The sequence below is a fragment of the Monodelphis domestica genome, chromosome 3, assembly GCF_027887165.1.
Source record: "Monodelphis domestica isolate mMonDom1 chromosome 3, mMonDom1.pri, whole genome shotgun sequence".
NCBI lineage: Eukaryota > Metazoa > Chordata > Mammalia > Didelphimorphia > Didelphidae > Monodelphis > Monodelphis domestica.
The window spans coordinates 178,973,171-178,997,564 of NC_077229.1; the positions used below are offsets into that span (position 1 = coordinate 178,973,171).

A 24,394-nucleotide genomic window follows, 5' to 3' on the forward strand; every position below is an offset into this window, starting at 1 on the left:
GATTCCTAAGAGCTAATAACTGACCCCCTCCCCAAATCCTGAGGTTCAGGCTGTTTGCTTGACCCTCCTTGGTCACTTGTGATCTCTGTCCTGACTTCTATCTACCCAAGTTGTAGCATGAAGTTCACAGGACAACTTTAGGGAATAGAGAGAGGAAATTCTTCTTTGGGTGGATGGCTTTATAATAAAGGCCCATTCACTCCTTTTTTCTCCATCTGGATCCAAGGGGTTTAGGTTCACTGAGAGCTGGTTAGTGCTCTGGAGGTCTTCTGTCTCAGAGATTTCTCTTGGACCACCCACCCTTGAGGAGCTCCCAAAGAGAAGTGAAGTAACTGCTTTGAATCTTCTCAGCTCTTCTATTCCTTCCTGGAATTCTCTGTCTTCCTTGCTCCTCCCCCACTTGGGTTGCTCTTTTGCATGCTGACTCTGATTTTCCTCTCTTACATAGGCTTTATTCAGAAGATGGCTTTCACCTTTTTTCCCTCTTCTCTCAAAATCTTGGGACCTGTCATTGTCTAATTCTTTAAATTCTCTTCCAAAAATACATTTGTTCCAGTGGAAAATAATAACAACTGACATTTATATAACCAGTACTTTTTGTTTGTTATCTCACAAGAATTAATTTTTGTTTATTATGTTTACAATAAATAATCATAATAATAAATTATTAATCCTCACAACAATCCAGTGCTACAATTATGTCCATTTTGCAGATGAGGAAACTGGGCCTAAGAGAGATTAAATGATTTGTCCAAGGTGACTCCAAATCCAACATTCTATCTAGTTGCTTCTGAAATAAATGAATGATACATTAATGGAAATTTGTTTTACAATCACTATACATATTTGTAATGGATTTCCTTTTTCTTAATTTCTCAATGGATTGAGCTGAAAAGGGAAGAGGGAGGGAAAGAATTGAGAACTGAAAATAAATATAAATACATAAATCCATTAACCCAAATGCCCTGGCTTTTAGATTTCTGGTTTGATTGCACTTTCTTCCCATAAATGCAATTCTGTTCTACATTCCCTCCCCCTACTGTGCCTGATACACTATCAATACACAGTCTGAGACCTAGGAACCTAAATATAAAAATGTGCACAAATCATGAGCCAGGTGAGCTAGCTCAGCCTAGGGAAGCATCCCTAGAAAGGAGAGAGGAAACTACCAATGGAAGAGTTTACCCCCTGCTTCCCACATGACACCTTAAACAATACAATGACTCCCTGTGACCTCTAATGTTGCTCACAGTCATTTTTCAGTCGTATTGACTCTTTGTAACCCCATTTGGGTTTTTCTTGGCAAAGATACTAAAGTAGTTTGCCATTTCCTTCTCAAGCTCATTTTACAGATGAGGAAACTGAGGTAAACAATGCTGAATGTCTTTCTCAGGGTCACACAACTAGTAATTGTCTGAAGCTAGATTTGAACTCAGGAAGATGAGTCCTCTTGATTCCAGGTCTAGCACTCTATAGTACAAAAGTTTTAGCCTGAAATATAGAAGTCCTCCATAACATGGTTCCAACCTACCTTTCCAATATTAATTCCTATGACTCCCATTCACATATTCTAGTCTCCAAGCCAAGTGGCCTGCCAACTGTTTGACAGTGCTCCATCTTCCATCTCGTGGCCTTTGCACGAGTGAGCCCCCATGTCTGCACTCGCCCCCACTTTCTAGAATTCCTAGATTCCTTCAAGCTTAGCTCATGTGTCACCTTCCCCAGGAGGAGCTCTCTCCTTCTTAAAATAATTTATATTGCTTTGGGCTAAGGCTGTTCCATTCTTGTCTTTGCATTTCCAGGGCTTAGAATATTGCCGGGCACATAGCAGGTACTTTAAAAAATGGTTCATTGAATGGAACTAAAGTGATTGGCATATAAACAGAGAATCTATGTCCCACAAGGAGCTTAATATTGAGAGGACCCCTTTTTCCTGACTCTTCCTCCAGAAAGAGAATTGATGGACTCAAGAACACAGAATGAAGCATATTTTCTTCTATTTCTTGCTCTTTTTTTTCCCCTTGGCACATGACTAATATGGAAATTGATTATAAAACATCATCATTATCACTCTCCTTATGAAACATTTATTGACCATAATTTTTTAAATTGTGTCCTTGAGACTAATGAAGAAATATGCTGTTCACCTCCAGAAAGAAAATCAATGGATTCAGAGTGCAGATTGAAGTATATTTCTTTTTGTTTCTTTCTTTATCTTGTTCTTTTTTCTTGGAACACAAATAATTTGGAAATTGATTTTACATGTCTGTACATATAGGCAATAGGTTTTATTATTCTTGCCTTCTTGTCTGGATGGGGAGAGGGAAGGGAAAAGAAAGAATTTGAAACTGAAGATAAAACAAAATTGAATTTAAGTAATAATAACTAACATTTATATGGTGTTTTATAGGGTACAATAATCCCCTGTCATACAAGTAAACCATACCTCAAACTTCTATCAAACCTTTTTTGGACATTAGGTGCAATTTTACACAATCATGACAGGCCAAAACCAATGTTATTAAATCCAAAAACGTTGTTCGTGACTCACCTTATATTGTATTCCTTTGTGGGGAGGTTATTTTCTTCGCCAGTCAGTCTTTACCTTTCTGACAGAACATCATTTCATTTAAAAGCTATTATGGGATCTTTTCTTTTCCTTGGTCCTCTGATGTTTTTTAAAGTCTATTTTGTGTGGCTTAGAAGTAGCATATAAAATATGGCCTTAATCTTGCCCTATCTAACATCTTATAAAAGGTCTTGCTGAGACCTTTAGTACCAGCAGGGCGCCAGTGATGATACAGCCATCCCCCTTGCTTCCTTTGAACATACTTGCTAGGTAACTCTCCTAACAGGAACTAAAAGTTTATCATTTTGACAATCATAAAAGCTATGCCATATATATGCTTTAAAATAACCTTTTCTTTTACCAGAGGTCTGATCCAATGGCCACCAAAACCTCAGGGTGTCAAAAATGCCATAAACATAATACGCTCAAAGGACAAAAGAAAAAATAATAATAATTCAAAAGTGTGGCTAAGTATTACATAAAGTTTATATTTTTAACTCCATGACCCATAAAACTCCAACTTTAGAGAGTTGAAATAAGGTAGAGTAGGAAAACTTCCAAAAATATTTTTACAGTTATGTCCAGATACCAGTTACTGTATGACAATGGCAATGAACAGCATCTTGGATATTTTTTCCTTTAAAAAAATAGAGAAAACTTTGCATGGGAAGATTATTGGAGAAAAATTTAGAACACCACAATGCATCAGATAGCATGAAACATCATTATCATCTTCCTCATAAAACATTTACTGACCATGTTTTTTTTTCAAATTTTGTCCTTGAGTTTCACGATGAAACATGAAAAAGAAGTAATAGACTCAAAGTGAAGACTGAAGCAGATCTTCTTTTCTTTCTTATTCTTGCTTCTTTTGTTATTGAAACATGGCTAATGTGGAAATTGATGTTGCATGTTTATACATATAGATAACGATTTATATTTTTCTTGCCTTCTCATTGAGGGAGGTAATATAAATGAGGAGAGCAAGAATTTGGAACTGAAAATAAAATTGAGTTCTAAGTAATAATAATAATAGCTAACATTTATATAGTGTTTACTATGTGCCAGCACTGTGGTTAAGTACTTTATAATTATTTTCTCATTCAATCATCTCCATAATCTTGGAAGTTAGGTACTATTATTATCCTCATTTCACAGATGACAAAATTGAGGCAAACAAAGGTTAAGTGACTTACCCAGGGCTACACAGCTAGTGTCTGAGGTCAAATTTGAACTTAGGTCTTCCTGACACCAGTGATCTATCCACTGTGCCAACTAGCTGTCTCAATTAAGTAAAATAAAATGACAAAATAAAATCATTTCCTTTTTATTAAAACCTCAACTGTATAGAGTAGAAATAAGGTAAAATGGGAAAGCTTTCAAAAATATTTTTATAGTTATCTTATGTCCAAATACCAATTACTACATAACAATGGTAATAAATAGTATTTCCAATTTTTTTCTTTTGTAAATATAGAGAAAAATTTTCTTGGGAAGGGTATAAGTATTAGAGGTTATAAATAGTCATAAATATTTTCTTTTATAAGTTAAGAAACAATAAGCCCACAACTACATGAAGGCCAAATGAAACCTACAATAAATGGATGTTGAAATGAACTAAAGTTTTCTTGATTATATTATTCATTGTTCCAAAAAAGGGTTAATTCTTCTATAAAAGGGGTTGTTTTATTTGGAAGCTATCAAACCTCAAGATGAGAGGTTTGGGATATGAGTGGCATTAGACATCTTTCAAGGGATAGAGAGAGAGAGTGAACCTATGATTTCATTAGGAGAGAGTACTGCTATTTTAAAAAATCTTCCTCTAGGAGAAAAGGAGAGAATTCGGCTGAAATTAAAAAAAAAGTATTCTTTTTATATGTAATTGAGTAAAATAACAATATTTTTTAAAAAGAGAAAATCTTCCCTCTATAAATGCCAACTGGCACCTGCTCTGCAGTTTACCGTCTTAGAAAGCTGCCTAGGGGCATCGAGAGGTTCAGTGATTTGCCCAGGATCAGAGTCTCCATGTCAAAAGTCAAGAAGACTTAAATCCAGTCTTCCCATTATTTCTCATGGTTTCATATATTTCCTAAGTGCAGGTAAATGCTCAAGTTTGTAGGTCACTGATGTGGGTCTTCAGTCCCCTCGAAGGACTGGAAGCTTCTAAAATGTCACTTAGGAAAAGATGTCCCCTTTGGAGCACGAGCTGCTCATTCATACGCCGGACAGGATGCTACAAACTTTCCAAGAGTGGGCTGTGGATTTGGAGGGGAAACAGCTGTCTGGACATCCAGAATCTTGCTGCCTCTGTGACGCTCTGGTTACACTATGATTCGAATCAGGAAAGTAGACATCCTCCCCTTCCCCTCTCTCTCAGGGATATAAATCTAGGGGCCAGAGTTTGCATCTAGCTCATACTTTTCCCAGGACATGAAGATGGGCTTTTGATAGCTCTCAGCTATTCTTACCACAAGATGTTTTCTTCTTTTAACCTCCTACCAAGCATTTCCAGAAGCTTTAATTAGAATTTTCAGATGGGGTGAACTGCGGAAATCCATTTACTATGACAATGATTAATCATCTGACTGCTATCCTCAAATACTACAAGACAGTTTTTCAGGCACAATTATCATTTGTAATGCTAACTTAGATTTTACATGTGATTCAATGATCAATTTGATTGATGGCATTTACAGGATTCATTTTTCTTCAGGCATAATGCTATCTTTGGGGCTTAGTTTCCTCACCTCTAAGAATGAGGGGATAATTTTTAATATTTCTTCTAGATCTGAACATTTGAAAGTATTGCATTAAAAGTTCTGGCATTGGGTGTAAGTAGGTGGCTCCATGGAATAAGAGCCAAGTCTATAGGTGAGAGGTCTTGGGTTCAAATCTGATCTCAGATATTTCCTAGGTATGTGACCCTGGGCAAGTCACGGAACCTTCCCTAATTACTGATTAGCCCATATCACTCTTCTGCCCTGGAACCAATACACAGTATTGATTCTAAGACCAAAGGCAAGGATTTTTTTTTAAATCCTGGCATCTATTCCATATTGTGAGAGAGACAGAGAGACAGACCTACAATCCCAGAGGTGGGCACAAATAAAGCTCATTTTAAAAAATGAAGATGTAAACAAATAAGTCTTTGGAGAACAGAGATTCTTAATCTATTTTGTGTCACAGAATCTTCTACCAGTCTAATGAATCCTAACGCCTTCTTTTTAGAATTGTATTTTTAAATGCATAAATTAAAATAGGTAGAATTACAAAGGAAAGTAATTATATTGAAATAATTACTCAGATTTTAGAAAACAAAATAAATGCATGGAACTCAAATTAAGAAACCTGACATACACTTTGAAGTTATCATTTATACAAAGTGTTCACTTATGTAATAGGGAATTATTTAAGTAGAAATGATAATTCAAGATCAGATCTGCCAATCTCCTCCCTTCCTCCGGCTTCTTTCTCCCTTCACCTTCCCTGGTTTACCTCCCTCCTAGTCCCTCCTCCCTTCCTCCCTCCCCTTCCAGTTGATTCTTCTGTTGGTCTCTCTAAAATCAACTCAGAGTGAGCATTAGGTTATATTAAATAAATCACTCTTTTCTCTTCTCTAAGATTAAATAAGGGATTTATTTGGGAGAAAGGGAAAAGATGGAGGGAAAGAGGGTTTGGGGTTTCCCTAATACTAGAATAATTCCTAGGTTGGAGGATGGTGGAATATAGTTCAGATTTGGGAAAATTGGTTAACAGGTCTTGAAATTTTGTCACTGTAGCACAGCAGAGAGAATCAGAGAGCAGAACTTTTGTCCTTCTTCCTTTCTGTCTCAAGGCAAAGAGACCAAGATTTTCCAGTTTGCCTGCTTCTTCTTAACTGTCTTTCCCCAGTCCTCATTCCAAATAGAATTGTTCAACTTGACTGACAGCTATGGAGTCTTTGCTTTTCCAGCCTTTTCTGCAGACTTCTTTTTCTCTCCTCCACACTAATAAATCATTGAATTTAGAAACTGTATCATTGAAGGCATTACTATATCCACACAAATAGCCGCTTGAGAGCCCTTCGATGCTTCACTGACTTGGTAATTTCACCAGGTTGGGCATTTTCACCATCAGTGCAGAACTAAAGTGTCCACCTCCCTCACAGGGCAACTATATAACAAGATCAAATGAGATCAGGTTTGGAAAGCATTTAGCAGAGTGCCTGGAACAGGGTGGGCACATTAAATAAATGTTTGTTTCTTCCCTTCCACAGATCCTCCCGGTGAAATTCCTGGATGTGTCTCTGTAAATAGATGACCCCCCCCCCCCCATTTCACTGTCTGGTAAAGACAGCAAGACCAAGGTTGTCAGGAACAGTGCATGGACATACAAAGCCATGGAGCCCATCAGCACTTGACACATGAGTTGTCCCTCCTTGTTCAGTCTCGGCTTCACGTGCTGTCCCCATGTGTGCCTCTCCACTTGGGAACTCTGTGGGCACCCGTTCTTCCCAATGACACTGCGTGTATTTGTGGGTTATTGTGCCCCACGTTTATGGGAGAGACGGTGAAGGTTTTGCTATTGTTCTGTGTCATTTCAGTAAGTAACTTTGCCTTTAGCTAATTGTGACTTCTGGCTGACTACAGCAAAGGTAAATGTTCCAGTGGAGGCTTGGGAGCTATATTTATAGAAGTGCAAAACTCAAACTCTTGAACCTGAGTTAGGTGTCCTTTGTGGGGATCCACTTGTGGGTGGGAGCCGAGGAGAAGTAACCCAAAGGGGGCACTACTATGGTTGGTGGTTATATCATATATTCTACTTGTGGGTTTTAAAATTAATATATACTAGTATTAGTGTGTTATATTTATAAGATTTATTAATTTTATTTATTATATTATTATACTTATTTATAATATTTAAATATTTAAAATATTACAATAATATATTATATTTATTTATAAATTTTATTATATATATTTTATTTATTATATAAAATATTTGTTTATTATATAAAGTATTTATTATATGGATTTTTATTTATAAATATTTACAAATTTATTAATAATAACAAAAGTAAAAAAGAACTAGCTAAAAAAGGTGCTAACCCAGCAGGCTAATGGAAAAAAGAGAGAGAGGCCGTGGCTTACACCAAACTTATAACCAATACATGAAGACGCAAACACGGACAAAGGGAAAAGGATTCTAGGTAATCCAGAAAGGAATTTGGGGTAATGTAGTTTTCAGGATTCAAGAATTTCTAACTATACATTCTATATCTAATAGGTTCCAGTCATGCTTCCCCTTCTACCTCAGCCATCTTCTTGCCATCTGCTCTGCCCACTGTTATACTTGCTGGGCCACTGGATCATTCCATCCACACTGATTCAAAATCTTTCTAAATCAGAATCCACATTGTGAAGGACTGAATGGTCTCAGCTCTAAAACTCCCAGTCTAGGTCCCACTCTTCCCACTAGTGAGGGTAGGGCATGGCTTACTGTCCCTCTCTGGCCTCAGTCTTGCCTCACATTCCACTCTGGCTGTCTGCTTTCCATCACTTCTGCCATAGCACGATTACCTTCATCTGCCCTGACAACTATTCTTCATTGTCCAGCTCTAGATCATAATCAAATCAATATCGTTACTGCTGTTGGAAAGAACATATCAAGAAACTCTCCCATGACTCCATTCACTGTCCCTGTGACTTGGCTTACCAACTACTTACTTACTTGGCTACCATTCCCCTTTATGTGTAGCCTTGCCCATTTGGTATCTAGATTCCCTGAGGGATGGAATTGTCCCACTTCTATATTTATATCTCCAACCCACAGAGAGCATCTAATAAATTATTTTCATTCTTTAATTCTCTTTTAATATTCTGGGAAGACCAGTGTTGTTATTCTTCACTCAGTATGCCTCCTTTTCTGGTCATATGTGTTTTTTTATATCATCTCTTTCATGCAATTCCTCTTTAGTAATATGCTACCTCCTACTTACAACCACCATTTGTCTCTACGTTGTCATTTAAGTCTCCATAATTTTGATTCTTCTGAAATGGTGATGTTCCTTAATTTGCAGTCTCAGAGCATCACTGCAAGAATATTGGTGTTAGCAACTTGGGATAATTAAAAGAGCTGCACAAATGGGACTTAGACATCACTAATTACTTCTACCCTATCCAAAGGAAAAATAAATAAATAAATCTGTCAAAGTGGGAATAGTAGTCTTTTTAAGATTCCACTCACATTTTTTTCCATCATCATTTGAGCTGTAATTGGAGGAGCATTAAAGGCAGACCTATTTTTTGACAGTATAACACAAATCTCCCTTTTGGCAGATACATTACACCTGCAAAATAATGTCTATGCACATATTTTTACATGTCTAATGTCATAATTTGTATCTGATTTAAAATTACATAGAAATCATTGAAGAATAAGGAGATGTTAGCAGCATCTACAGTGCTGAGTTCAGTTCTGGGTGCCACATTGTAGGAAGAATGTCCAAAGAATCTCAACCAGGACAGTGGAGAGTCTTGAGCTCATAGGACATGAGGATCAGCTTAAGGAACAAAGGATAGTTAGCTGGAGAACAAAAGACTGGGGGGGGGGCGGGAAGAGAGACATGACAGGTGATTTCGAGGATTTGAAGAGCCATCATGTGATTCCTAGGAGATGCAGTAGATAGAGCTCTGGGGAAAGATTCAGGAAGACCCATCTTCCTGAATTCAAATCTAGCCTCAGACACTTACTAGTTGTGTGACTCTGGGCAAGTCATTTAACCTTGTTTGCCTGAACTTCCTCATCTGTAAAATGAGCTGGAGAAGGAAATAACAAACCACTGCAGTATCTTTGCCAAGAAAACCTCAAATGGGGTCACAAAGGGTTGGACATGACTGGAAACAACTGAAAACACACCGCACATAAACACCCACACACCCACGGAACAGGGATTGTTTGACTTGGCCCCACAGGACAGAACTAGGTTAGAAATGAAAAAAAAAAATAAAATTTAGGTGTGATCCATGGCCATGGCCACATGATCCAGGACCCAATATTTTGATTTATATCAACTGAGTTCCATCTTAGGGGTTTCTCAAAAGGTCCCATCCCTTGGGATAATTTTAGTCCTATCCAAGTTTCCCTGGAAACCTCAGAATTTGACTCTTTTGCCCCTACCCAAGATTCCTTACAGGGACTTCAGAATATAATTTGCTTTTAGATCTTCACAGATACAGGTCAAAATGCTCTAGTGCTTGGCAAACACTCAATCATACAATATTATGTATTGAATGGCCTTTATTTCATTCTGCAGAAAGCATGCAGAAAAATACCCAGGACCCACAGAAACACATAACCATCAAGATATTCTTCTTCCTTCCAGTGAGGTACAGCAGACAAAAGCACTGACTCTGGCGTTAAAGGATCAGAATTCAAATTCTTCCTATGATGTTTGTTGCCTATATGACCTTGGAAAATAAACATTCAATCAACAACATTTATTAAGTAGCTCTAGTCAGCCTAATGACACAGGGGATAGTAGTGGTTAGAAAGACTTGAATTCAAACCTGCCTCAGACACTGCTTAGCTGTGTGGTTCTAATCTCCCTTTCCTCATCTGTAAAATGGGGATAATAAGAGCACCTACCTCATGTGGTTGTTGCGAGGTACAAATGACATATTTTTTATAAAATGTTTTGAAATCCTTTTTTAAAAATGCCATATCAGAGCTAGCTGATATAATAATAATAATATCTATTATGTATCAACCAGGCATTGTGCTGAGCAAGTCACCTAACCTTTCTGGCCTCACTTTCCTCATTTGTAAAGATTAAATGGGAAACACAGGGGAAATGGAGGGAGAGAGAGAGAAAGATTTGAGAGAATGGAGAGGGGAAGAAATTCACCTTCCCCTCTCTTTTGGGGGAAGGTAACCAAGTCTTGTCTCCCTGAGAGAGGGAGTATATCTCTTCAGAGAATGGTTCTGGGAGATGGAGGATAATAACCAAAGGGATAAACTTTGGTAAAACGACACACTGCCTCCCTTTTGGTCCCAGTTATTGTTGAGAGGCAGGATGGACTCTTCTGCCTTTGGATCCCTCAGCTACACTAACTGCCACTCCCCTTGCTAAGACCTTGGGTTACTCCTCAGCCCAGGAGAGATGGTTACTCCTTGGGTCTGATCATTTGAAACAATGGGATCCTAAGCTAGCATTCCCCTTTGGGGAGAGGTGTGATTCTCCCCAAATCTTCTGTCCCCTTTCCTAGTATCAGAAACTAGCCAGATTTAATTTTAAAGTAGTAAACAATTTATTTGGGTTCCCACAGGAAAGGAGAGGTAAGGGTGTCAAGCAAGGGAAGTGGGTGAGCAGGGAGCCCTAATGACTTGTCCTCTCTGGAAGACTGACCCCCCAAGGTCTTGGGGTTCAAGGGTCTCAGCCTTGACCCATCTTCTGACCAACTGCTGATTTGGTCCCTACTCCTGAACTAACTAGCTTAAGTACTGGAGTCCAGGAACAAGTTAGGGAGAGAGATGGAGAATGAGATTCTTGAAAAGGGGATCTCAATGGACAGTTTCCTTCAAGTCCCTGCCCACAATATTCACTGATAAGTCTGTGCTGTTGTTGAGAGCTGAATGAGAGCTATCCAGGGATTCACAGAGAAAAAATTATCTCCAGAGAGACTCAAGCTTCTTCCTAGGCTGAGAGACCTGCCTCTTCTCTTTCTGGCCCCCCAGCTGGAGGTGAGATGTGATCAGTTGGATCTCTCTCCTACAGATTCCCTCCTGGAACCTTCAGTTTGTTTTTCTTTCTTCTTGCACCCTCCCCGCTCTCTGCATCTGATTTCTGCCAGAAATTGCTCCTTGCACAAATTGGATTTCTCCTCTCTTATAGTGAATGGGTTATACTAGATGAATTATGAGGTCTCTTCCAGCTCTTAAATCTATACGTCCATTTTCCACCCCAAGAATATAAAGGACCCCAGACTTGTATTATTAAGCAAAAAGTATGGGCTTACTTGGGCAACTAGATGTTGCAATGGATAGAGTGCTGGGCTTGAAGTTAGGGAGACTTATCTGGGTTCAGAGGCTTATTAGTTGTGTGACCCTAGGCAAGTCACTTAACCCTGTTTGCCTCAGTTTCTTATCTAGAGAAGGAAATGGTAAATCCAATATCTTTGCCAAGAAAACAAACAGAAAAGGTTATTCAGAGTTGCTTTTGACTAAAAATGACTAACAACAACAAAATGGGTCAGTGAGTTCCATTTTCCGATCCAGAGACTTGTATAGGTCTCCTTCCTTATAATACTAATCTAAGTCTGACTAATTTTGGATTTGCCAAACATTGAAATGGGAAGGACAGATATTTTCCCTCAAAGAGTAATACATTCCCAATTCAACTGAAAAGTGGTTCAGGCAGTTGACTTCCAACTCCAAGGTCATTTAATTATGAATGGAAGAGTGTTCCTGGGCATGAAAGTTGGCAAAAGAATCTAGCAGAGAATCCTGGATGATAAAGAGGTCCATGTTGAGGGTTGTCAGTACCCTTTACATCCCAAGGTGGATACCATCAGCAATTCAGGGGTTGCACTTAGCTCCAACTGTAGTCACCGAGGTCATGGCTTCAAGTCATTAGTGCTTTTCTGGAATCCCTAAAAGGGGGCTCCTAACCTCATTCACAACCCCAAGGCCTTGGTTTGTAAGATATTGCTATTATTATCCCTTTAAAGAAAAGTTACCCAATTGCGATGCACCAAACTCTTCAGTCAATATGGCAGCAATATTTTCTGTTCTGCAAATCACTAAGTCAAATTTGGAACATCCAGTTTCTCATTAGAATAGGTTATTGGTCAGGAAATGCATTCCATCTTCCTGATATTTTAAGTTTACAATTCCCCTTCCCAATGAACAAACCATAATGAAAACAGAACTAAAAGACAATGACTCTTAATGGAAAAAAGGGTAGAATTTGTGTTTCTGGCCTTCAGGATACATATTGCAATTGCAACACATGCTTCATGTTTCTGATAAACAATATAAGTTGCCTATTCATAGAGTGTCAGTACTGGAATGCATCTTGGTGGCCAGCTAGTCCAACTTCTACTTGAGAAAGAATAAACCTTATAACAATCACAAACAAGAAATCATCCAGGAAGCTAGATGGAGCAATAAATAGAGCACTGGACCTAGAATCAGGAAAACCTAACTTCAAATCTCTCCTCAGACAGTTGTGATGCTGAGCAAGTCACTTAACCTCTGCTTGCCTCAGTTTCCTCAACTATAAAATGGGGATAATAATAGACAAGGGTGGTATTAGGAGAAATGGAGATTATACTTTTTAAGGTGCTTAGCAATGTCTCACATATTTCATTTGGTCGTTTCAGTCATGTCTGATTCTTTGTGACCCCATTTGGTTTTTTGTTGTTATTGTTTTTCTAGAATACATATAGATACAATTGTAATAATCATTTTCTGGCACTTTTTCACCCATGTTATCTTTTTCCCTCTCACCCCTTGCCCCACTCCAACATGGCAGGTAATATGATATAGGTTGTACATATGCTATCATGCAACTCATATTTCTATGTTCATCACATTGTGAAAGAAGACACATATTCGTGGTGGAAATAAAGGATGAAATGTTTCAGTCTGCACTCAGTTCCTTCCAGGACAGTAAATAGCCTTTTTTGTCATAGGTCCCTTGGAATTAACCTGGATTACTGATAATAGAGGAGTGGTTTGTCATTTCCTTCTCCAGATCATTTTACCAATGATGCATTGATGATTTACCAATGAGGCAGATGGAGTTAAGTGGCTTTCCCAAGCAAGGTCTTCCAGAACTCTGGAACATGAGTCTTCCTGACTCTAGGCCTGGCACTCTATCCACTGTGCCACCTAGTTGCCAATTTTATGTGCCTGGCACATAAGAAACTCAATAAATCCTTATTCCTGTCTTCTCTCTCAATTCCAATCTTTATTTGAAGACCTTCAATGAGAAGGAACCTACTCTTTCCCTAGGCAGCCCATTCCACTTTGAATGAGCTCCAATTGTTATGAAGTTTTTAATGATATTAAGTCTTTGTAAAGGGTGTGACCAGGAGTAAGTCTGGGTATTTCCTAAGGTTAAAAGATATAGCCTTTCTTTTTTTAGAGACTGATTGCATATCCCTAAGGAAGCCATGGATATATCCATTATCCCACTCTTATTTCACTGATAGAGCCTCCTCATGGGCCAAGATGTAATTGGCTCAAGCTATCATTCTGCTGTTGAAGTAGGCAGAGAGATCCAGAGACAGAGAGGAGAGGCCAGAGACAAGAGCAGACCTGGATCTCTAGGGGTGGAGAGTACAAAGTGAAGCCTGCACACTCAGTCTCCCACCCCAAGGAAACCTTCCCTCAGACCCAGTGATGGCGGCAGTGAAAAAAGGAACTATGGGTCCTATTGGTGGCAGGTTCTGCTCTCTGGAGGAATGACTAGAATTCTCCAGGCAAGCATTGAGTGGAGGTTCTACATTTGGAAGATTTAAACTGGCCATTGATTTATTGCAATTCTGTTTGTGGTGGCAAAGAATTGGAAATTGAGAGGATATTTATCAACTTGGGAACGGCTAAACAAATTATGGCATGTGATGGTGACAGAATACTATTGCACTGTAAGAAATAATAAAGAGGGTGATTTCAGAAAGAAGTGGAAAGACTTACATGTACTGATGCAGAGTGAAGTAAGCAGAACCAGGGAAACACTATACACAGTAATAGCAATATTGTGGAATGATCAACTGTGATAGACTTTGCTATTCTCAGCAATACAATGATCCAAGACAATTCTGAAAGACTTAGGAGGACCAAGAATGCTATCCATCTCCAATTCTTTACCACCAAAAAAAGAGCTGCTATAGAACTGTGCATACCCTTTGATCCTGTAATAGCACTACTAAGTTTGTACCCCAAAGAGATAAAAAATGGGAAAAGACCTACCGGAACAAAAATGTAGCTGCTTTTTTGTGGTGGCAAAGAATTAGACATTGAGAGGATGTCCATCATCTGGGGAATGGCTGAACAAATTGTGTTGTATGTTGGTGATGGAAAACTATTGTGCTATAAGAAATGATAAGCAGGATGATTTCAGAAAAAAGCTGGAAAGATCTGCATAAACTGATGCAAAGTGGAATAAAGAGAACCAGGAGAACATTGTGCATAGTAACAGCAATATTGTGGAATGATCAATTTTGGTAGACTGCTATTCTCAACAATACAACAACCCAGGATAATTCTGAAGGACTTCTGACAAAGAAAGCTATCTATCTCGAGAAAGAACTGTTGAAGTCAGATGTGAATCAAAGCATACTATCTTCCACTTTAGTTTATTTACAGTTGTATTGGGGAGTTTGGGTTTTACATGGATATTCTCTTACAACAATGACCAATTTGGAAGTATGTTTTGCCTGATAAAAAGGTATAACCCAGATCAAATTGCTTACTGTCTCCAAGATGGGAGAGAAAATTTGGATCTTATAATTGTGGAAAACCTATGTTGAAAATTGTTATTATATGTAATTAGGAAAATAAAATATCTTTGAATAAAAACAAATAAATAAAAGAACTGATCTTTGCCCTTAACTACTACCGTTATTTTTTTTTTTACTCAGTGAAAAAGAAGTTGCCTCTCTAGTAGTCCCAAGTTTATTTTCAGCCACTGGTCTTATTTTTCTCTCATCAATATATTTTTGAACCTTCACAGAATGAATGCTCCTGTGTCAGCACAGAGGTCACTGTGACTGGCTCAAGGTTGCAAAAATATATTTTTTAAATGCCACAATTCTCATTGAATTTCTTATTTTGGAAAATATAGCTGCTTTTGTAAAAATATGCCATGCTAAGCTATAATGGGCTCTTTGATCATTTTAATGAATAACATTTAAAAATTTTATCCACTTAAATTTCTAATATGGTAAATATTGATAGATGTAATTCATATTAACTAAAGTTCCTTGAGGTCCTCAATAATTTTTGAAAGTATATTGAATTTCTTAGACCTTCATTTGAGAGCTTCTGATTTAGAGAGGTCTCAGGTCCACGGGGCTCCCTTTCTCTTCAAAACTAAAAATAAAACAAAACAAAAAGCCTCTTCATAAAACATTCCTAGGCAATCTGTTGATTGCTAAGCTAGGAGGCTGATCTCCCAGCCAGTTAAATTTAGTGCAATCAAATCTCCACAGGTTTTGCCTCCTTCTCTGACATTCCCCTATAGAAAAAAACACAAACTTAGAATAGAGTTTGAATTATATTATCTTTATCTAGCAAGCCGTTGTGTTTTAAAATGTGAAAAAAAAATTTTAATAGGAAAGAAAGGCTTAATAATTAACCTTTCAGCTCGTTAGTAGAGCAGTAATAGAAAAGGAAGAGATGAAGAGTGTTGTTCTGGTAGTTTCTTTGAGAGGCCAGAATTCAGTCCCTTTCTCTTGGATTCTTTTAATAAGCTGAGGAGCCAGCCAGGGAAAGGAAGAGAGGTTCCAGCCAGTACAGAGCTTAGAGTCAGTCTCCTGGAAAGAGTCATCCATCAGCCACCGACTGCCACCACCACCACTGCCTCCTCAGTGGCTGCCAACGCCACAGTGCTCTCTCCAGCTTGCTGTCCCCTTCCAGAAAGATTTTTTCAACTCCAGCTCTGCTGGAAAACTCTGCCCACTTGTCCAGATCCCGACATAAGAATCCTCTCTTGCTGAGTGTGGAAGAAATACAGCTTCCAGTCTTAAGTGACTAGCTTGGAGGCAAGCCGTCCAAGGCTAGAAAGAGGTCTGGCATCATTGAAAAGCACATTGGGTTTGGGGGGAACTTTTGTAGAGGCTGCTTGATATGCCAAAGGAAGTGGAAGCCAAAAGGCTGCTGCTACTATCTCCCGTCTTCAGGTTAATTCCTTGGGCTTGTCTGTCCTGAAGTGGGAGCACCTCAAGAGGGTAGGAGAGGCACAAGGGGGAGGGGGAGGAGGAGGGTGCAGTGAGCTAGGACTGGAACTAATTGTGCTTCACTTAAATCTTTTAGACTTATTTGAAAGGATTTTTCATCCTTAATTAAAGTACACGATGTGGTGTGCATTCAGAGCCAAAGGACCTTCCATTTGAACCCAGTTCTTAATACTTTCCACCTGACAGGACTCAATTATTTCATTTGTAAAGTGGGAAGCTTGGACTATGTCAGAGGGATCAAACAACCTGCTATGCTCTGAGGGCAGCCCGCCCAGATTAAAATGTGATTGGTAAGCGTTTAAGGAAACAAATGGAAGTAAAACAAAGAATGGGTATTATTAAAAAGTGGTTTTCTGGGTCAAAGTATGGCCCACAAAGATCTTTATGTACAGCTTAGTGTTCACTGTTTCTAGCTAAGTTTGACATCATTGGCCTCAGTGATCTTTAAAGTTCCTTCTAGCCCTAAATCTAGCCAAGAAAAGGCTATTAGGAAAGGGGCACAACATTTTTAGAGTACAGATGAGCAACTACCCAATCAGCAAGAGACAAGAACACTGTCAAAAACTGCCAAAAGAGTTGCTTTAAAATACTTCTAAGGGGGCAGCTGGGAAGCTCAGTGGATTGAGAGCCAGGCCTAGAGATAAGAGCTCCTGGGCTCAAATCTGGCCTCAGACACTTCCCAGCTGTGTGACCCTGGGCAAGTCACTTGACCCCCATTGCCTAGCCCTTACTGCTCTTCTGCCTTGGAGCCAATACACAGTATCAACTCCAAGATGGAAGGTGTAAGGGTTTAAAAAAAATAAATACTTCTATTTTCTCTCTCTTTTAGCCCTTGTTTTCTATTTTAGTATCAATTCTAAGGCAAAAAGGTTAAGTGGCACATCCAGATAAGGTCAAATTTGAACCCATGTCCTCCAGACTCCAGGCCTGGCATTCTATTCACTGTGCTATCTACCTGTCTCTTTCTATTCTCTTTTAAAATGTAATTTCTCTACTTAAATTTTAGCCTGATATTGAGCCACTTTCATGTCACATGATGTCACAGAATGAACACTAGCCTGGGCTCTGCTCCCGAACCTTTGACAAATACACACAGACATGTATGCATGTGTATGTATATGTCTATATGTGCATGTAAAACATTAACAACCATACCATATATGTGTATTTTATACATACTATATAAATATATGAATTATATATAGTATATATTATAGAAGTATGCATTTTCTCTTAAATATATACAAATTATATGTATTAAACCTATATCCTATATGTACTATTTGTATTTATATTCATATGATATATAAATTATATTATTATATATACATGTGTATATTTGTATCCTATATGTACCTTGTTTTATGTATTTGTGCATATTTGTATGATATATAAATTATATTATTATGCACATGTGTGTATTTACATCCTATATGTACCTTATTGCTATGCATTCAGCATATTTATATGATATAGAAATTATATTATTAAATATATATATAAATATCCTAGATGATTCTTGTTGTCTCCTCCCTTAGAATGGGCATCTCTGCAGGGCAAGGACTGTCTTTTGCCTCTCCACTTAGCACAGTACCTGACATAGCAGGGGTCTAACAAATGCTTACTGATTGACCAACTGACCTTTGGCAAAACATTTAATATGATTACATCTGTTTTCTATCCTGAAAACTATAACAGAACCAGTTTTTCCCCATTTTAACATTCTTAAAAAAATAATAATTTCCGCATAAGTTTTCCAAAGAAAAAGATCCAAATTCTCTCCCTCTTTTCTTCCCTCCCCTCTCCTGGAGCTGACAAGCAATTCAATCTGGGTTATATATGTATTATCACACAAAAATTATTTCCATACTATTCATTTTTGTAAGTGAGTAATCTTATAAAACCAAAACCCCAAAACATAAACAAGTGATAAATCACATTTTCATCTGCATTCCTGCTCCAACAGTTCTTTCTCTGGGGGTGGATAGCTTTCTTTTTCATAAGTCCTTCAGAATTGTCCTGTTTAGAGCACTTTCACGTTTCCAAAGTACTTGCCTCGCCACAATCCCATGAGGTAGATATTATGAAGATTATCATCCCCATTTTCCAGATTAGGGAACTGAGATTCATGAAGTTTAAGTGGCTTGTTCAAGGTCACATGTCTAAAAAGTGTTGGATTCAAAATTCAAATTCAGGTCTTTTGATTTCAAGACAAGTATTGTTTCCACTCACTGCACCATTTCTGTTGTAGAAAATAAATTGATGCCATCATTGTAAGCATACATCTATACTATTTTTTTAGTGACTCTATCATAAGTTTCTTTAATTTCCATCAATCTATCATTTCATCAGGATGGATATTCTTTTCTTGATGGAGGTCCCAATCTGCCCATATTTTTTCATCCTGTGCAATTGTAGACTATATTCTTCCTTAAATCCTCTGCAGAGTATTTAATATTTTGTGAATATCTACACAATACTGGAGTAGCTCATCTGTAATCACTTGCTCTTGGATCATAGGGTACAGAAAAGATCTCAGAGAGGGATTGGGCTCACCTTTTTAAGTCATACATGAGTGAATAAACGGACAAGTGAACAATGCAATTATTTATTTAAGCATTTACTATATGCAAAGCACTAAAGATGCAACTCTTAAGGAGTTCGCATTCTTATGGCAAAGAAAACACAGAGAAGTTTCAGCAGCAAGTCAGGTGGAAAGATCTCATGGTCCTCAGGACGCAGCTACAAAGCAGATGGTAATGCCTTTTATTTAATGTTGTTTCCTCTAATAAAAACAGGCCAATTTCCAATGTTGAATTCCTTGACAGGGCCAAAGATTTTGGTGACAAAAACGTGTTTTTCTGGGTCTTCAATAAATATATATCTGTATCCATATTCCTGATACTATTTTGCACATACTCTCCTAGAAGGAGAATATAAACTTCTTGAGGTCAAGGACTCTGGTTTTGCCTTTGCATTTCTAGCACATAGCACACTACCTGGCACAAAGCAGGTACTCAAATGTTTACTGAATGCACTGAAAGAATGCCTTTGATTCTATTTCTTATCTTCATTGATAACATGCAGTCATCCCTTCCACATGGAGAAAGTTAGGAACGCAGAGTCCCCATGATATGGAAATCCATATAAAAATATTTGGCCTTCCCTTTGTACGAGATAAAATCTGATTTTTTCTTTTTCTTTTATGGAGTGTTTACAGTATCTTCTTGTAAATTTTGGGATAATTATGCATTTCTGAGCTTCTAAACTTCTTATGTATCATTTGCTGATCTTCACATGTGGTCTACAACTTCTACAAAACTCCCCAAAATTCACATTTAATTTCTCATACCAACCTGCAAAATATCAAACCACAATGGGGAAAGTTGTGAAAGGGATACCTGTACTATAGACATTTTTTACACCATGCATCTTTCTTACATCATCCCTTGTGTCTTATGTAATTAAGATATTATTCAGAGAGTGATGTCCAATGGTTCACAGCTATATAAATTAAGCAGGAGATTGCTGGTAATTTTAAAAAATGGGTTTTTATGGTGGAGTTTATGAAAAATAATGTATAATTTCCCAAATGTGATTCAGGCTACTCTATTCCCCATAGTTCATTTCCAAACCAGCTTACTGTATACCTACAGTGCAAGACAAGAGGCTTGGGCTACCTCTCCAATTATCATCATAATCTCGTCAAAATACAATAGACATTTTTCATCCACTATGTAAATTGACAGTCTTGATTCCTATTAGTTGAAGATCTCATTGAGAAAGTTCTATAGTATGTGACTGTCCGTCACAAACAGGAGCATCTAGAGAACCTTATCACTTAGAGGTAATCCCTCTGACATCTGGATTTCTTATTGGAAATTCTCTACAGTCGTTGGTACTTATAATCAGAACCAAAAAACAGTTATCTCTGTGGTTTAGTTTGGTTAATGATGTTAATGATAACTATTTTCTATTCTTTAGGAATTTATCTTTCAAATCCTTGAATTCCTCTAAAACTGTGTTTCTTCCTGTGCAAATTTCTCCTCCACCTATTTGGTAAGATCCAACTTGAAACTAATTGAAACTAACTATTTTTTTATGGACTACTTCTATTTCCTCATCAGTTTGTGTGTTGGAGACTTTGCAATAAGGAATTAGATCCCCCATGTAGTGACTCCATGGCATTTATGAAGAAAATATATTTCTATAAAACTAGTGGTAGATCTGTTCCATTTCATATATATTTATTTTTGGAATATTTGGAATTTGGAAATTGGAAACAGTTTCATTTCATAAAGGTTCTCAGAAGAATATCGCTTAGTTGGGGATTATGACAAGCTTTCTGTGGCCTTTTCTTTGCAGCCAATAATTTTTGCTTAGTGAAAATAGTTGGTTAGTATACTTCCATATTCTTCCTCTTATATAATGTTATACAAATGAGATTTTATTCTAAATATGAGTTGCCCTTGCCTGACATGTTTCTTCTCAATAAGGATGTTGTGTCTTCTTACTGATAAAGATTTCTGGGCTCTTCTGCTCTTCTCATTGTGGCAACTGTTTAACATTTAATTTAATTTTTCCAAAAAATAGAAGTAGAGTCAATATCTTTCCTTTTTTTCCACTCTCTGTTTCTTTGTGGCGGGGTCACAGAATCACAGAATTTGAGAGCACAAAGTGATTGATTTGGCCATCTAGTCTGACTCACATACAAAAGGAAATTCCATTATAACATACTCAACAAGTGACTGTTCAATTTCTGTTTGAAGACCTCTATGGACAAGCAACCCACCACTATTTAAAGCCGCCCATTTCACTAATGGATATATCTAATGATTGAGAAATGTTTCATGATATCAAACTTAAATTTGCCTCTTAGGCAACTTCTATTGGTTGGCACTGGTTCTGCATTCTAGAGTATAAAGAATAAATCTAATCTCTCCATCATACAATAGCCCTTCTACCCCTCCTTCACCCCTTGAGAAAACAGTCTGATCTCATTTATACATGAGAAGCGATAATGCCTAGTTCTTTCAACTTCTCATATGTCATAAAGCCCAAGGACTTCCACCATCTTGTTTGCCCTTATCTGAACACACTTGAGTTTATCAATGTCTTTTTGGCCCTTAGAACCAAATGAAATGATCCAGATTAAGTCTACAAATGGCAGAATACAGTGGAATTATCCTAATATTCATATTGATCTTTGTAGTCCACTAAATTCTCATATCTTTCATTCATTTAAGTCAACAGTTCATTTAAATAAGTTGGGCTGGAAATATTGGCTTTGCAAATAAGGGCTTCCTGTCCTTAATACCAATTAGAGAAAAAAAGGATAATTTTCACCTTAGCTCCCACTGGTAAATGATCTGACTGTATGTAAGCAGCTGATTTGGAAATAGTTCTCACACTAGGAACCATTTTCTTTCCATTACAAAGTAGCAAATTTCATTTTTCATGATGTCATTTTTAATTGCCACATTTATCCCTTTCTCAATCTTTTTCTAAAGAAAATATTCATGATATTGCAGATATAAGAGTGATCTATAAGCATTTCATTTCTCATTTTAGAAAATTCCAATCCATATCTAAAAGCTTCGTCTTTATCTTTCCATGCTCATTTTCACACTGAAATTACTGGGTATTAAGTACATGTCAATTCACTTTGCAAGATCCTGTCATGTTCTTTATAAGAATTATTTACCTTGGATTTAGAGGTAGGCCTAGAGACAGGAGGCCCTGGGTTCAAATGTGACCTCAGACTCATCCTAACTATGTGACCCAGGCAAGTCACTTAACCCCACCTTGCCTAGATCTTACTGCCCTTTTGCTTTGGAACCAAGACACAGTTTTAATTCTAAGACAGAAGTTAAGGGTTTTAAAAAATAATTATTTACTTAATTCACTGAAATAAAGGTTAAAACATATGCTATAACAACATTTATAACAATTTCCTCATCGATGCTCATCATGAGATCAGATATCATGGGGTGAGATCCCAAAGGGTTCCATGAAATTATGTTTCTTATTGGCTCTTAGTATGAGTTCAAGCTAATTCATTTATTTGCTTGTCAAAGGACAACCTGAGGTATTTTTTTCATTTGATTAAAACCTCTTTATGTCCTCTGATTTTACTGTGTAGCAAGAATATTGGTGCAGGGGGGAAAAAAGCTCATTTTTTCAATAGTAGAACATTGGGTTTCTTGTTCAACAATAACAAAATCACTTTAAAATGTTTAAATGTATGTTTGTAGATATTCTAAAAGCTATGAGATCCTAAATACTTTCTGCTCTTTGGTTCCCCAATACTATGCACTGTTAGAGATAAAGCAACAACAACAAAAAAAAAATTACTTCACACATTAATGCACTGTTTGTGAAGCAATGGATTGGTCTAATTCTGGAAAGCAACTTGGACCTGTGTCCAATGGTTACTGAAGTGTGCATACTCTTTGTACCAGGAATATTATTTTATTACTGGGGCTATTTCTCCAAAAATACCAAGGAAAGAGGAAAAGGACCTCACTCTACAAAAATATTTATGGCTTCACTTTTTGTAGTGACAAAGGATGGGAAATTCTGGAGGAGGAGGTACTTAATCATGGAATGACTGAAGAAATTATGGTAAATGAATGGAATGAAATGTTTCTATGCTATAAGAAATGATGAAAAAGGGATGCTTTTAGGGGAACCTGTGAAGAATGGCATGAACTGATACAAAGAGAAGTAAGCAGAACCAGAAGAACAATTTGTACAATAACAACCATATTGAAAAGATAAACAAATTTGAAAGACTTAAGAAATTTTGTCAACATAATGGTCCAGAGGACTCCAGGTCTCCTCACAGAGAGAGGATGGACTCAGAGTGCAGAATGAAACACACACTTTTTGGAGAGAGCCAATGCAAAAATGTGATCTTCTTAACTATGCCACCTCAGATATTTACTGGACTCATGGCCCTTGTCAAGACACAACCTCTATCTGTTTCAGTTTCCTCATCTATAAAGTGTAGACAATAATAGCACCTTCCTTCCAGTGCTGCTGTGAATATAAAATGAGAGGTTTATAAAATGCCTTGAAAATGATATTTAAATATACTATTATCATCATCATTATTATTTTTGCTATGAATTTAGGTTATGAGTTTTGTTTTGTTTTGTTTTACACTAGGGCAAAATGAGATATTTGTAAAATGCTTTGAAAACCTAAAAGTGACATATAAATGCTTTTATCATTATCATTACTTTGTATCATTTCAAGGGCTTCATTTTTTCCTTTTTCTCGCAATGAGAAAATAGGGAGAGAAAATAAAATTTTATTCACTGAAAAAATTAAAATTAAATTATTAAAAAGGCACTAGACAAGGAGTCATTTTGTATTTTCATCTTTTTTCTTAAACCAACATGAATTGCTGAGTACATCATGTTGTGGTAATTGTGCTGCCCTTAAGCCTCGATTTACTTAAATGATATATCATCAAATAGCCAATTACTTATTGCTAGGACCATATTTTAAGGTCTTCCAGGTAGAGGGAACCTGGTAGAACCTGAATGCTTCTGAAATTAAACCTAGTTGAGGCATCAGCAGAAGATAATCCTCTTCAAATGAACTAAACTAATATTCTTCCCTGTAATTATATAGGACTCATCAGCTTAGCCAATCCTACTCCATTCATTGCTTATTTTTTGACTAATTGAGAAATTCAAGGAAGAATAGAGGAACTGAAGTCAATTTGGAGGCAGAAGACCTAGGTTAAAATGCTTTCTCTGCTACTTATTTCCTATGTGACCTTGATCAAATCACTAACCAGTCTAGACCTTAGTTTCCTTACTTGCAAAATGAGGATATCAGATTACATCAGTGATTCTCAACATTTTTGTTC

General features: G+C 37.3%; 1 protein-coding gene across 2 annotated transcripts in view; it reads right to left on the reverse strand.

Moving 5' to 3' along the window:
• Positions 1–2,131: 2,131 nt before the first annotated feature.
• Positions 2,132–24,394, reverse strand: part of TMEM67 (transmembrane protein 67) — a 148,005-nt gene continuing 125,742 nt past the window's right edge. Inside the window, exon 28 of one of the 2 annotated variants that reach the window (XM_007488109.3) lies at positions 2,132–2,309. In XM_007488109.3, the coding sequence (XP_007488171.2) occupies positions 2,292–2,309 (18 nt within the window). In that variant the 3' untranslated portion in view covers positions 2,132–2,291. Of the gene's footprint in view, positions 2,310–9,829; positions 10,018–24,394 lie in introns of those variants that run through there. The other variant, XM_056823318.1, reaches the window with a different exon arrangement.